General features: G+C 40.9%; 1 protein-coding gene and 1 long non-coding RNA gene across 2 annotated transcripts in view; one reads left to right on the top strand and one right to left on the bottom strand.

Moving 5' to 3' along the window:
- Nucleotides 1–16,329, bottom strand: part of FGD6 (FYVE, RhoGEF and PH domain containing 6) — a 54,937-nt gene that overhangs the window by 4,874 nt on the left and 33,734 nt on the right. The window contains exons 9-18 of the mRNA XM_081209628.1: nt 15,414–15,464; nt 14,186–14,244; nt 13,254–13,325; nt 12,095–12,163; nt 10,981–11,064; nt 9,793–9,872; nt 8,791–8,893; nt 5,857–6,003; nt 5,019–5,121; nt 4,232–4,362 (exon numbers count right to left, since the gene is read on the bottom strand). Coding sequence (XP_081065754.1) covers nt 4,232–4,362; nt 5,019–5,121; nt 5,857–6,003; nt 8,791–8,893; nt 9,793–9,872; nt 10,981–11,064; nt 12,095–12,163; nt 13,254–13,325; nt 14,186–14,244; nt 15,414–15,464 — 899 coding nt within the window. The remainder of the gene's footprint in view (nt 1–4,231; nt 4,363–5,018; nt 5,122–5,856; nt 6,004–8,790; nt 8,894–9,792; nt 9,873–10,980; nt 11,065–12,094; nt 12,164–13,253; nt 13,326–14,185; nt 14,245–15,413; nt 15,465–16,329) is intronic.
- Nucleotides 1–16,329, top strand: part of LOC308595514 — a 35,256-nt gene that overhangs the window by 14,468 nt on the left and 4,459 nt on the right. The gene's annotated exons all lie outside the window — the stretch shown is intronic.

Here is a 16,329-nt window from a genome sequence, read left to right as displayed (position 1 = left end):
CGTGCTGTGTTTTCCAGGACTGGTTATAATCCTTTCAGCACTCATTTCAAAGCAGAATTGAAGTTCTACTCAAAATAGATCTATTGAAATTAATGAACCTAATTTAGTCGTGTAAATTAACTTCATTGGGCCTACTCTGAGCAGGGCTACCATTGGATACAACCTTGAACTCATTTCTCCTTGAAATATAGCAATAAATATGATCAAGAACCCCTTCATGGATCACTGCTTTGCCGTGGCGAAGGGGCTTTAATAACTCAGAGAAGCTATGAACTATGCCGAGCAGGGCATCCAAGATGGACAGGTCATAGTGGAGAGTTTTGACCAAACGTGTTCCACCTGGAGGAGGAACCGGCAAGCCACTCCAGTATCCCTGCCAAGAAAACTCTATGGACAAAGACAACAGGCATATAAAAGTTATGATGCTGGAAGATGAGCCCCTCAGGTCGGAAGGCATCCAACATGCTACTGAGGAAGAGCGGAGGACAAGTACAAGTAGATTCAGAGCTGATGAAGTGGCTGGGCCAAAGCCGAAAGGACGCTCAGTTGCGGATATGCCTGGAAGCGAAAGGAAAGTCCAATGCTGTAAAGAAAAATATTGCATAGGAACCTGGAATGTAAGAACCATGAACCTGGGTAAGTTGGATGTGGTCAAAAGTGAGATGGCAAGAATAAATATTGAGCCAGAGGTTTGGAGAAGATCAGTCTACATCCCAATCCCAAAGAAGGGCAGTGCCAAAGAACTACCGCACAATTGCACTCATTTCACATGCTAGCAAGGTTATGCTTAAAATTCTACAAGGCAGGCTCAAGCAGTATGTGGACCGAGAACTCCCAGAAGTGCAAGCTGGATTTAGAAGAGGCAGAGGAACCAGAGACCAAATTGCAAACATGCACTGGATTATGGAGAAAGCTAGAGAGTTCCAGAAAGACATCTACTTCTGCTTCATTGACTATGCAAAAGCCTTTGACTGTGTTGACCACAGCAAACTATGGCAAGTTCTTAAAGAAATGGGAGTGCCTGATCACCTCATCTGTCTCCTGAGAAATCTCTATGTAGGACAAGAAGCTACAGTTAGAACTGGATATGGAACAACTGATTGGTTCAAAATTGGGAAAGGAGTACGACAAGGCTGTATACTGTCTCCCTGCTTATTTAACTTATATGCAGAATTCATCATGCGAAAGGCTGGGCTGGATGAATCCCTAGCCAGAATTAAGATTGCCGGAAGAAATGTCAACAACCTCAGATATGCAGATGACACAACCTTGATGGCAGAAAGTGAGGAGGAATTAAAGAGCCTTTTAATGAGGGTGAAAGAAGAGAGCGCAAAATATGGTCTGAAGCTCAACATCAAAAAAATGAAGATCATGGCCACTGGGCCCATCACCTCCTGGCAAATAGAAGGGGAAGAAATGGAGGCAGTGAGAGATTTTACTTTCTTGGGCTCCATGATCAGTGCAGATGGTGACAGCAGCCACAAAATTAAAAGATGCCTGCTTCTTGGGAGAAAAGCAATGACAAACATAGACAGCATCTTAAAAAGTAGAGACATCACCTTGCCAACAAAGGTCCGTATAGTAAAAGCTATGGTTTTCCCAGTAGTGATATATGGAAGTGAAAGCTGGACCATAAAGAAGGCTGATCACAGAAGAATTTATGCTTTTGAATTATGGTGCGGGAGGAGACTCTTGAGAGTCCCATGGACTGCAAGAAGATCAAACGTATCCATTCTTAAGGAAATCAGCCCTGAGTGCTCACTGGAAGGACAGATCATGAAGCTGAGGCTCCAATACTTTGGCCACCTCATGGGAAGAGAAGACTCCCTGGAAAAGACCCTGATGTTGGGAAAGATGGAGGGCACAAGGAGAAGGGGATGACAGAGGATGAGATGGTTGGATAGTGTTCTCGAAGCTACCAGCATGAGTTTGACCAAACTGCGGGAGGCAGTGGAAGACAGAAGTGCCTGGCGTGCTCTGGTCCATGGGGTCACGAAGAGTCAGACACAACTAAACAGCAACAACAACAATGATCAAGAATCTCAGTACAAACTAGGAGTTAGTTAATGAAAGAGTTGGAGGAAGAGGAAACATTTCCTTGAAATGGAAGGTGGTATACAATGTTCTCTGAGCATGCTATATGTTCCATATGTGTGCATGTGTGCTGAGCACATGCTAAGGTGAAGCAACGTATAACATATTGCAGATATTCTACTACCACAATGCAGACCACAGATATTCTCTCCAAAATGTGAGAGTGGCTTTCCTACAACAGGTGTCTGTTATGTCCCAAGGGGGATTCCAAACCATGAAATTGTCTCAATTTTTCATTTTCACTGCTCTTCAGAAAGATGAGTAATAAATTTTTAGTAGCCTAAGGCTACCACAAGATGATTCCAGTGACTATTAAAAGGCAAGGATGACTGGGTTAGATTAGAATGAGTAGTTGGGACATTAAGGATTGTTAGTCTCAAATCAGAACAATGCGAGTGACTGCAAGGCATGCCAGGTGTATCCCCTAACAGAGAGTGCTATAAAAGAAAGTTGTTATTCTAATTAATATTTTTTATTAGATGCATCTTCCTAGATTTTACCCTATAATGATAATTTTAATGCAAACTGTAGAGAGGATTTAAACAAACCTTTTAAAATTCCTAATTGCAGCTTTAAGTACAGTTCAATGTGAACAGTATGGATAAAAGCACCCAACACTATTTTCAACAGGACATAGCTATAAAGGGTAATAAGGCAAAAAGGTATTCTAAATAAATTCACCACTTTTCCAGAAAGAGATGCCTTTAGCATGAAAAATCAATTGGCAGTAAGACAGCATCCCTAGAGAGAGAAATGGGCCAAACTGCACACTGAACTTTTCTGCGTCAACAATCTGTCAAGGCAGCATATTGAAGGTACTGCACGTAGCATCTTTTCCAGGGAATGATCATGTGCAATACACACAGAGAATACATCAAGAATTAAAGTAACTCCAAACAACAGGGGGTGCTAAAAGGTTTCCTACAGCAACAGCTGGTATATGAACACAATTAAGCTACATAAATAATTTGTTTCATGAAATTCCTCAGGCTGTATGATGTTTCTTTGGGAAGCAGACAAGGGGGGAAAGGTTGCCTAATTGAGATTCTGCGAATGCAGTATATCAGCATATGCAAAGAAATAGCATACTACCATGCTAAATATGAGCACCGTAAATATTCAACTGAAATGGGACAGAACAGTCCCCAAGACAGCAATTCATATGCATAAATATATTTTCCTTTTTGCAGCTTAACAAATAATTATCCAGTCATTTTTAAATTTAGATATTGCATGAACATACGTTCACAAAAATCATACCCAGCGTTGTGGAAGCCTCCCCCCATCTCTGCCATCTCTTTCTATAACTCTTCTATGAGTCTCCTGAACAGTCTCCTCCTTCCAACAGACTCTATTTCTCTCTTTCACTTTGGGAATGCTGTGTTGTGACTAGTCACTTCCCACATGGTGCAGTAGAATATTAATACAACTGTATAAATGAAAGTCTGCAACAACATATGTGGCCTACTGGAGCACAAGTACTTTGCCCAAGAATGTTGAAGCAAGTAGAGAGGAAGGACAGCCCTTCCCACTCTTTTAACCTGGTGACCAAAATAGAAATGTTTGTGCAAATCCCTGGTATTTCACCAATTGCAAGAAGCACAAGAAATATAATGATCAGGTTTCTACATACTAAACCAAAGGACCTCACATAGTCATCTCTTCCATCTATGTGCCCAAAAGAATTTTTGCAAAGTTTAGTTTAACTCTGAAAGTTAAACATTAGCGTTGGGATCCCTGGTTTGTACCTGGCTTAAATCTAACAAGTTATGTACTTGGTCCCATAATAAGAGGTAAGAGGGAGGAAGGTTTTATTCCACCATGCTTCCCACAATTAAAATTCCTAGCCACAGAAGGAATTGGAGACAGGTAACACAGGGCAATAAAATATCTGGGGCAGAGAAGGAGATTTGATAGTAGCAAGGGGTTGCACCAAGAGAGCAGCACAGTGCTAATTAATCTTCAACCACCCCTGACTAAATATATTTCAACAATCTGTCCTACTATAAGTCTATACTAAAAAAAGTAAGATGCCCCACTCAAATAGATATCCCTTCTGAAAGCAGTTTACTAAAGATTAGCAATGACACTGTTAATAAACACAGATAATTTCATACTTGGACTATGTAACACATACTTCCTTAAGAGCAGCTGGGATCTTTTTCTGCTTTCTTCCAGATGGGATACTGTGCAACACTGTGGATAAGGTGCTAGACGGAGTTCTGTGATTTACTGGGGAACCATTTTTAGGAGGTGTGTTCAGCTTATCTGAAATGGAAACAGTTACGTTTGTACTTCATACAAATGGAAACCTCAGTTTAAAGTGAATTTCTTCACGAATTGCAAGTTTTAAGTGCACACCATCTGCCCACCCTGAGATTATTGTCATTCTAGTTTCTCACATACTATTTGTACATATGAGAGCAATTATATTGCAGTTTTGAATGTGCTTGAACCTATGGTCACCTTTTCAGTGAACAAGCCTGCCTTCTGAACACAGCATGATGGTGGACAAGTATTTGGGGGTGATGATTAAAACAATATTCTCTTGCAAAACTGCTGCAAAATGGATTTAAGCTTTTACTAACCCTGCCATCCATATTAAATCAACTGTAAAATGCAATGCGAGTTAATCCATGCACTTATGTAAAACATGAGCAAAGCAGGAAAGGATATTTAATCTGAGCAGTATATTTTCATCTGGAGAACCACATTGTTTAAAACTAAAACGATGTCGCATTATTATTCTCTTTTGGGAATTTGATTCTGTTCTATTTAATCCTCAAAAAATTGTGCCACTACAAGCCATGCTGAAATGAAGACAGCTCCAACTTAGCGGGTTTACATGCCCTTAAAATAAGTTTGTAGCAAAAACAGAAGCATCAAAAATTGAAAAGCTGGTTTAGGCAAAATTTTTACCTTACCCTGTTTTTGTAACTCATTGAAGCAATAGTCACATACTCTTGCAGAATGATGTTTCATATAGTCTAGCCCATGCTTATTTGATGAACAAGCTTGGCAGATTATCTGGAAAAGAAAAAGAAACATGAAGTACACACACCACACATCTCTAGTTTACATTTTAAGATGATTAAGATATGTGGTTCAAAACAATCAGAGAGCTTTCCTATTACAGTCCCGCTGGATCAGGCCAATGACCCATCTAGTCCAGCATCCTTTCTCCACAGTGGTCAAGCAGATGCCTATACAATATCCTCACTCAGGCTCCCCAGCAACTGGTATTCAAAGGCATGTCACCTTCAATACGGGAAGCAACGTATAGCCATCCTGACAAGCAGACAGTCATAGGACTTATCCTCTTTGATTACTTTCTAATCCAGTTTTAAAGCCGTCAGAGTTTCTGGACACCATTACATCTTGGGGAAGCAAATTCCATGCATTGTATGAAAAAATGTTTTTTATATCCTCTGTCCTGAATCTTCTAACATCCTGCTTCATTCAGGTTCTGGTATTATGAAAGAGGGAGAAAAACGTTTCTGTATCCACTTTCCCCACATAATACGTACATCATTTTGCACATCTCTATCATGTCCCCCACCCCCCCATTATTTGCTTCCCCCCCTAGACTTAAAAGCCAAAATTGTGGCTTGACTGATAGGAAAGTTGCCCCGGCTCATTGAATGCATCACAGTGTGAACTTATCAAAACTGCAACATTTCCTTAACCGGCTGCAGAGCGGTCAAGTCCAACCACTGAATATTTTGATTAATAGCTACAATAAGGCTGTGAAATGTTTCCAACCTTCCCACATGCTCTGCAATGGTGTCTTCTCCATGTGAGTGTGAACTCACTAGTACAGATCATACACATGGTAGCTCTAGTATCAGGAATCCAGATTGGCGCCTTTGACCCTATAGGACTATCTTCGGTCTCTTTTTCTGGGTCTGCCTAAGGGAGAGAGGAAAGAAAATCTCACATGATTACAAATTTAAAGAAACAACCACCATGATGTTCTAGTTTTCTAACTCGTGCTGTACATATTACAATTCTTCACCAGTTGATGAAATTAAACTGAATTATTTTTAGCAGACTTCAGTGTGAATTTGGGGGTGTGGGGAGGGAAGGGGACAGAAAGCTTTCATCAAGGAGGCATAGGGGGAGGAGATCATTTGGGCCCCTTGCATATATTTGAGATTCAACTGCAGAAAACTCTCCAAAGGAGAGCATGTTTTAGCAGCATTTGTTACTTTATTATCAAGCATCTGGTGGGGAACTAAAACCTACCAGCAGGCCAGGACACTGTAGAGAGAAAAAAATGTCCATTTGCAGGTGCAGGCTGAAACCAAATCGCACCAGCAAATGGGCAAAGTGGGTTTTGCTGACAGCAAGCCCTTTCTGCTGCACAAGGGAGTTCCTGGCAGAGAACTCCTTCATGCAGTTGGTCTCAATGGGACTCACAGTGCCATTGAGATGACTGGCACCATCAGTGAGCCACACATGCAAAGGAACAATCAGGAGCTTATTTTAAGGTCCTGACTGTTCTTTTGTAGCTACATCCTTACCTGCCCCACACCTGACATTACAGGTGAGTGCAATTTGAAGAAAATGGCCTGCAGGCCAAATCACAACCCTACTGGGCCTTACTAGGCTTGCAGGTCAGAGGTTCCCCACCCCTATTATTTTTCTTAAAACATCTTACAGTAAGAGTAGTTCAACAATGGGACCAACAATGGGACCAACCTGGTAGAGTAATGGTCTCTCCTTCACTGGAGGTCTTCATGCTGGAGGCTATCTGTTGGCTATGCCCTAGCTCTGGATTTCCTGGGTCAAGTATCAAGTTGGACTCTGATGGCCCACAAGGCCTTCAACAGAAGATCACTCTACTAGGTAATTGATTCCACAGTTGAAGTGTTCTTACTTTTAAGATGTTTCTTCTAATGTACTACTGAAAAATCACTCTCCAGTAACACAATAGCTATGTAACAGTTATCAACAACAACAACAACAACAAATCCGTTTATTGTGAGGACCATGCCTGTACACAAACATCAACACAACAATAGTTAAAAAATATTAAAATTCATTAGATACTATGCCAACCAATACCTTCATCCCACAAAATAGAAAGAGAGGGAAAACAAGCAACGAGTTAAGCAGACGGTGAAGGGGTCTTCACATTGTCATCCATAAATCTTTCCCTGGCTTTCATGGCCTTCATCACAAAAACCGCTACCACATGGGTAATACGTGGGTTTGCATCAACTAACAAGAATTTTACTCTATCTTCAGGATTGGTTATAGAGTTAGGTATAATTTGCAGCAATGCGTCTCTAAAGCCCGAGTAGATGGGGCAATAGAGGAGGTAATGTGTAAGATCCTCTTTAATTTTCATAAGGCAAGGGCATAAACGATGTTCTACTGGGGTTTTTGTGAATCTACCGGTCAGATATGCAGTTGGCAATGTTTGAAACCGTGCCATAGTAAAAGCTCTCCGAAGGGTGGGATCAGTGATCTCCACCAAGTAGTTGGCACAGATTTTGACTGCTTTTACTCGGGGAAGCCAGTAGGAAAATCCTGAGTTTTTTATCTTTGTGGAGTCCAAAAAGGCGTCTTTTTCAAAGATCCATTCCCGAACTTTATCAGGGCTCCACAATTTGAGAGTATTAAACTCAGGTAGATTGTATCTGGATAGGATATCTAGTAGGTTTTTACGCCAAGTAGTATTATTTTGTAATGATACAAAGGCTTGTTTAGCCAATAAGGTGTTCGGGGCATCTATGAGGTTGGTGAAAAAACGCAGGAATCTTAAGTGGGCCCTGGCAGACACAGAAGGTAATCCTACTTCCACTCTTAGGAGAGCTGCCGGAGTACTCTGAGGGAGGCCTAGAATTCTTCTGAGATAAAATTTTTGGAAGATTTCAAGCCGTTCTAACAGCTTCTGATTCCATCCCCAGAGTTCTACTCCATATAGCATCTGGGGAATCACTTTTCCAACAAAAGCTTTTAGTGCCAGGATCACCAGTTGCCCTCCCCTCGAATAAAAAAAGCTGAGCAGAGCACCGATTGTCCTACGTGTTAGAAGGGCTACAGTCTTGAAGTGGGCAAGCCAGCTAGATGTAGCTTGGAAAGTGATACCAAGATATTTTTAAAAAAGACACTGTTCAATTTTGTGTTCATCTAAAGACCATCTAAATGTGTGGCGAGCTCTAGTAAATACCACAATTTTTGTTTTGTCATAATTTATCTTTAGAGAGTTTTGGGAACAATAAGCTGCGAGCCCCTCCAGCATGCTGTGTAGGCCCCTTCGAGTGAGTGCCATGACAGCCATGTCATCCGCATATAGCAATATATTCAGGTGTTTGCCTTCCAGGGCAGGAGCTGATGACTTATACTTTGCCATATGTTGAACAGTGTCGTTTATATAGAAATTAAAGAGGAACGGCGCTAACAAACAGCCCTGTTTAACCCCTTTCTCCAGTGGCAGTGGGTCAGTATAGTTGCCTGACATCCCAGTTCTGATTTTAACTGTGGTGTCTGAATGTAACTCTCTAAGTATTTTGAGAAGTCGTCTATCAATATGTAACAGTTATCAACACAGGACAAACAACCGGCCTTTTCCCCTGGTATTAAACACTTGTGCCTTTGGCATGCATAACAGGTCTATGGACCCAAATCACCATCACTGCCATACAGTGTGTACAAGCAACAATTTGGACCAGAACAAATTGGACATACCTCTTCAATACTTTTACTGGGGTTAAAAGTGATTCTTTTCTTTGTATATTCTTCGATTGACCTGGAGATGGCTTCTAACCATTCATCTCTTTCCGTGGCAGAACTGTTGGGGGTAAAACATATATGACAATTTGTTTATTTAAAAGCATTTAAATACCACGTTCCTGCCCACCTAGTAGTTCGAAAGCACCCTTAAGTGCAAGTAGATAAATAGGTACCGCTTTACAGCGGGAAGGTAAACGGCGTTTCCGTGTGCTGTGCTGGTGCTGGCTCACCAGAGCAGCTTCGTCACGCTGGCGACGTGACCCGGAAGTGTCTCCGGACAGCGCTGGCTCCCGGCCTCTTAAGTGAGATGAGCGCACAACCCTAGAGTCGGACACAACTGGCCCGTATGGGCAGGGGTACCTTTACCTTTACCTTATATACCACTTAATGTTACAGTCTAACAACCAAGTAATGTATCATTAAAACAAAAACAATGTAAAACCAATAAAACAGCATTATAAACAGAGAAACATATTAACGTGAATCAAACAAAATACAGGAGATTCAAACACATAAGCAGGGTCCAATCTCTTGGGACAGGGAAAGCCTGGGCAAAAAGTTTTGATGGTTGCTACTTCATGTATGGCAGAGAGGATGGCATTCCACAGTACAGGGAAAGAGCAGAAAATGCCTGTTTTCAGGTCACCACCCTATGACATTCTGTAGGGTGCTGTAAAGTAAAAATTTCCCAGTTGATCTATGTGATCTTACACATCTCTTTAAGGGCAGGTGGTCTTTCAGGTAACCAGGTCCCAAGTTGTTTAGGGCTTTATATGTTAACAACAAGACATTGAACATGGTCTAGTAGCTGATTGTAAAGCAACATTCTCACGCCCAACATAACTAAGCAGCCTATTCTTTTATTACAACATTTAACTACCCAATAAATATTGAGGAGAAAGCACTAAGCAGTACTGTGTTATCAAAATACACATAATGTTGTGCCTAAAGGCATACCTTGCTGACAGAATGAAAGATCGCTCTACACTTTCTATGTTCAGTTCATTCTGGTAAGCTTCATGGGTTGGCTTTCTAACCTAGGAAGGAAAAAGAATGAATAATCCAGTTGTAAAACAAGAAAAACAAATGTTCTGTCAACCTGCCATCTCAAAAGGCTTAGCAAAGGAAAAAGGCGTAACAAACCAGTACAGTAGTTTCAGAAATTAGAAGAAGACAATTTCAACACACACACACACACACAAAAGGAGTAACATTTGCAGGAGAAAAAAATAGCTCTTAATCTGGGAAACCCAGATATTGGAATGATGAAAATATTTGGCCTGGTTCGCACAACACAGTAAGGTGAAACATGCCTAAGAGTGAAGGTACCAACTCCCAGGGAAGAGATTGTGGCAGATTCATTCCTCCTCAGTCCTTCACTTTGGTTTAGCATGCCATCCATATCTGGGCTCGTAGTTCTGGTCTCTCCAGAATAACCATGAGCCATAAACCAACAACAATCCTCGGCTACTGCTCATGGTTAGCCTGGAGGGATTTAAACCACAAGCCTGCATTCAAACAACATGCCAAGCAATGGCTAAATTCAGCATGGTACAGCAGCAAAATTACTGCAGAGAGGCAAAGTGGCCATGATCTCCTCCCTGGGAGTCCCTTGGAGTCTGTGCTATGCTAAGACATGGCTTGGCTTAATGTAACATGTAAACCAGGCCATTTTTTCTCAGAGCAGTAGCATGAGAGGGGGCCTATTCTGCAGTGCTCCCCTTCCTAGGTTGTGGAGTGCTCTTTCCTCGAAGACAGATCTTGCACAGTATGTCTTTTGTTGGCATAGCCTTTGGGGAAGGGCGGGGGACTGTGGTGAACTGTATTGTACAAAGATAAGGTATCTTCCTTCAACTGAATACTGTTCTAAATTGTTTTGATCACAAACTAATACAGTTTTATGAGAGTGTATATTTTCGACTTGATGTTACATTGTTTTATCTATGAATATACCCTGGGACTATTAGTGAAGCAGGGAAAGATACACATAACAAAGCAAGTTAGAAGCACAAAAGGCTATCAGTAAATGAAAGACTGTACTCTTTATCAGCATTATAGTATGTCTTAGCACACATTAAATGTCTGGGCAGGCGTTCAAGCTGTGAGTGACAAAAACATTTTACAGAAGAAATTTTATCTACTCACTTTCATTCCAGCCAGTGACAGCATGTTGTTGAGTTTATACATTCCAGACTGTACGGGAGTTGTATACAGCAAAGCATCATTAAACTGCAATATAAATATTTTTTAAAAGTAACTGAAATTACATGTAACATATAGGGAATTTTGTACATTTCACATATCAACTTCCACCAACACATATCAACTTCCACCGCCCTCGTTCTGCCTTCTTGGTTCCCCCATTGTTCTTGTTTTTCCTGCCCCTGGGGCAGAAAAGACAAGCAGCAAGGCCTTGCAGAATGTCCCCCTTTCAGTGGGGGGGGTGCATTTTGATGATGACAGAAGTGGTGGGATTGGGAGGGGGCCCATTCCCCTTCCACCTTAGGTGGTGAAACAGGACAGGCTGTCCCTGTCCCCAGGCTATGCTGGGCCCATTACAATATTCTGTAGCCAGGCAAGGGGTGACCCAAGTTTGTCCTCTCTGTTAGGAACATCCTGTGACCTTTTTCTCCTCAGGTCCCCATGTGCAGGCTACTCAGCACAAGGATTTCATTAAGTTCCATGCAGGGGAAGCCACGCTGTGGCCAAAATTCACTGGGATCATTTATCATCATTAACATTAACAACAACAACAACCATTATTATTTTTTCTTGCAAAGTTCACCCAAGTGATGTTGAATGAATGAAGCTTAATCAAATTCAGATCTGGCAATTTAAATATTAAAAACTTGCTTTTGCAGTGTGTCCTTGTTTCCTTGATAAGCAAAGAATCATTTTTAATAACATTATTCTAGGATAGATAAAAAGAAACATTACAAGTATAGCTAAATGCTAAATAGTTGCCTTGATTGCATTTGATCAAAGACCCTGATGCATCTGAAAGAGAACCTCAGACTTTGAGCAGAACATTTTCCAAAAATAAATGCTACATAAAAACCACCAAGCAGGAGAGAAAAGATGCTTTATTCATAAAACCACTGTGAAAAGGAGACAATGATAGTATAAACTGAAATATAAATTATTCAGAACCATTAACTGGAGTTGCTAGTTTTTGTTTTTGAAATTGCAGTGGGGACAGACTGCACCATTATGAAATCACTCTAGCATTAGGTATGTAAAAACATCCATGGCATCTTACCAAAAAAAACATTCGCGGCTGCATAACCTTCCTGGACAGTTTCATCAATGTTCCTTCTTTCAAAAAGACCTGGGCATTCAAGCAAGCAAACAATTGTAGTCAGCTGCTAGGAGTATAAAACTCTCCCAAGGAGAGAGCGAGAGAAGTTCCATTTTCAAATATAGTATTAAGTACATACTAGTCAAGAGTCCAATACGACAACAGAGCAATACTACAGAGACAGGAAAGGGCACTGCTAAAAGAGAGATGGTGGGATTGCTAGGAGAGGAACAGCTACTCCTAGTACTAGAAGTTGTCTGTAAGGCCAGGATGCTGCTTTTGCAAGTCAAGTGAGAATGGGACCTACTCATTCTGCCCAGAGGCAGTATGGCAATGTGGCCTGGGCAAATACAGGGGTGCCAACTTGAATAAAATATTGGGGGGCGGGGAGAAGGTAAGCCCCGCCGCACCTAATTGATTACATGACTTGATGCACACACACCATTTGTATGGCAATATCCATCAATTTTTTTTGGGGGGGGGGTCCCCTCAAATATTTTATTGGGGAAGCCAAAGGGACCTCAGTCCCTAGGAGTTTGCCCTTATGGACAAATGTTTGGTTGGTTCACCTAAGCTAGACTTTTCCAGCCTAGCATCCTCCCGACATATGGAAATATAATTCCCATCAGTCAGCCAACATGGAGTTGGTAGTTCAAAATATCCACACAGCACCAGTTTGAGCAAGGTTGGTCTAAGCCAGTGATGGCCAAACTTGGCCCTCCAGCTGTTTTGGGACTACAACTCCTATCATCCCTAGCTAACAGGACCAGTGGTCAGGGATGATGGGAATTGTAGTCCCAAAACAGCTGGAGGGCCAAGTTTGGCCATCGCTGGTCTAAGCAGACCCCCACAGTGCACTACAAACTAGACTAATGGGCTATAGTAGTGGCACCAACCTTTGTTTGTCTTATTCCCATCACAGGAATTAGCATCTTTGCCTTTGCAGAGGCAATAGTTACTGTCACAGATGGAGGTGGCTGATGAAACAAAGAAAAAGAAACCCCAGACCTTCCTTTTCCCTTTTAGAACTAAAACTTATAAATGGGCCATAAAAGTGGTTTTCACACCCTAAGGTTTGTTTGCTTTTCGCAACCTGCTGTTTGCTTGTTGGTGAACTTACCCTCCCTGGCTGTACAATCTCATGATGACCATTTAAACTGTACTGTATTTGCATAAGTTTCTGAAAGTTGTCCTAGAGGGTGGAAGCATAAATAAAGTTCTTGTAAACAAATTGATGAAAAGTTCCATGGCGGAAGAATCCTCTGTGAACACCAGGGAGCCACACTGGTTGTTCACTCTAATTGGCTGCAGAAGTGTTGAAGTCAAACACACTTCCATATTCTATGATGTGTATCAGTATGAACAAAATTACACAAATCCAAAAAGTAATATTTGCTGAATTAAAGGAGCTGAACACAGGAGATTTAAGCATTAGGGACTAAAACTGCAGGGTTAGCTCTATACACAGGCCTCCACAATTTAACACACACTGCCCATAACAGTAAAAAGCTCCATGTTCCTTCCCTTTTTTCTCATTTGTAAAGAGACTGAAGTTGCTTCAAGTGACCCATTAAAGTCATGTATAATCATGTCTTCTATCTAGAGATCTATGAGCTTTCCAGGCAACACAAATGTGTTATGGTTCAAACTGATATCCACAAAGTTGGGCTTACTAGTATACAGCTAAAGTAAAATGGCAAAATACAGACACACAGAGAAATAAAACCCCACAAAGCTGCTGAAAACCATATTAAAATGTCCTTTCAAAAAGCCTTCAAAATGGAAGTCTTTATCCCAGTTTTTGTCTGTATAAGATTTGAACTGATTTTTCATATGGGCTATTCTTTTAAATGGATGATATAATATATATGCTTTAAAGTTTATATGTTATTCCTTTGACTTTTCTTATATATGTGGCTTTTATATATGTTCCTATTATATAATAAATCACTTCAGGATGCCTCATGGGAAGAGATAAATAGATAAATAATATTTATAGTCATAATTATTATCACCATTATCACCACATTATTCCACAACTGAGATACTTACTCCCTGTTTCATGATGTCATTAGCATGGTTAGCCACTTCTATCACAACAGCAAGAGCATCTTGAAAACAAAACAAAATGTATTTCAGCATTGACTACAGTATGTGAGTCAGTATTAAAGACCTTGTATTTCACAACTTAATGTAAAAGTTGACCAACAAAGTTCAAGATCAAGGGGAAAATACAAGAACAGAAATTTTTTATGCGATATTGTTTAGATTTATTTCATATGCATTAACAAAGAAACATGATTATCAACCACTCGCTACTCATGGGGACATGGCAAGACACCTTCATTTAATTTGGAAACATCTGTATAATAATAAATGACACTACTGTGCTCAACAGTTGGAGAAGGTAATTTTTTGGGTATGTTTTCTAAAGTTGTTATATCTGAAAACGATTCCTGAAAAGGTAAGGACACTGTGGAATAAATCTTAAAACAGTAGCTAAGGGGGGAGGAGGGATACATTTCCACAGCATCACAAACATCAGGAAAATAGGAAAGAATGCGTGAGATTTTAAACCTTCCAACTGTGAGAGTAAGAAGCTTATCTTCTCAACAGAGGCAACTAAAAGCTATCAGGCTACATTAGGCCTGAGGAAGGTCTGCAGTCAAACATAATATGGCCTTTGCTCCCTGACACAGAAGAGTTCATACCCCTTGATCCCTCAGTGTTTTTATATCAGGAACCTCTGTAGCCTTAAAATAGCCAGCAACTATAACACAGAGCATTAGCACTGGCCTTGTAGAAGTTATTTCTGACCTTCATGGATTCCTGAACCAGTGATGCTTACATCAGGAGGTATTTAATCCCCCCCCCCCGGATAAAAAAGTGTTTTTATACATGTTGGAAGCCGCCCAGAGTGGCTGGGGCAACCCAGCCAGATGGGCAGGGTATAATTAATTAAATTAATTAATTAATTAAACAAACAAACAAACATGACTGGAAGTGAAGCAAGGAAATCTCTGGCAATTTCCTCACCCTGGGAGCTTCCTATGCCACCTTTCCTGCTGTTCAGAGGATGCGCCCCAAGCCCAAGAGCAAACATGCAGGCCACTGCAAGGGAAGCGTAACCCAAGAAACCTGGAAGTGAAACTTTCTCCCTTGCAGAAACTCTGGATCCAGCCTTGTGGCTGTGCCACCAATGAAACGACACACACCCGTAAATTCAAGAAGATGTGTGTTTTTCATTAAACTACGGACTAACTACTATAAAAGCAATTACCCTGAGTATCTCTGAAGTCAGCCGAATCTTCTAAGAGGTTCTTTAAATAATCTGTGGAAAGAGAAATGTTATTAAGGAAGAGAACTGGATGAAGTTATTACACTGAACCTCTAGGTGGCCCAGGTGAGCTATAAGGTTATTACATCTCCGAAAAGGTTTGCACATTTACAAAAAGGCCTCACACTCACTGATTTCAAAGGGACTTAAACATGTTTAATGTAGCTGAAATGTACTCTGAATGCACATGGTTTAAGCACTGGTCCACGGTATTTCTAGAAGTGCCTTATGCATATATTAAGGAGAGGATCTTCTCCCTGGTGCTCCTTGCAACTTTGAAATGCCCTCCCAAGGAAGGCATGCTGAGCACCAACACTGTATTATTTCTGGTGCAAAGGTTAGAATCTTTTTATATGCCAGTCATTTTAAATTATGATGCTTTAAGATAGTTGAATAATTTTATTCCATTGCATTGTTGCTTAGGTTTCATGTTATATTTGTAGGTTTAAAATGCATATGTATAGTGCCCCCTAATCTATTTTTTGTTATATGGTTTATGATTTTTTTAAACATAAAGGCAGCATAAATATGGTGCTTCCTCTCTTCTCCCCCCCAGAAGGCAGCAAGCATCTTGGTAAGAAAGAATTGGGGGGGGGGGGGAGTTTCCAGACTGAAACAGCGCCAGGCAAACACAGTGCTGTTAAGCTACTAAAATGGGTGGCAGGTGACACAAGTAGATTGTGACTGAATGGGCAGACTGGGCAGCCTTTTACCTCTGAGGGATTGCTAACACACACAAAAGGTGATTTATTTACAGTGGTATCTCGGGTTAAGAACTTAATTTGTTCTGGAGGTCGGTTCTTAACCTGAAACTGTTCTTAACCTGAGGTACCACTTTAGGTAATGGGGCCTTCCGCTG

This window comes from Podarcis bocagei, assembly GCF_964188305.1.
Source record: "Podarcis bocagei genome assembly, chromosome: 10".
Taxonomy (NCBI): domain Eukaryota; kingdom Metazoa; phylum Chordata; class Lepidosauria; order Squamata; family Lacertidae; genus Podarcis; species Podarcis bocagei.
The sequence above is the reverse complement of the archived record's forward strand: the minus strand, read 5'-3'. Positions and strand labels throughout refer to the sequence as shown.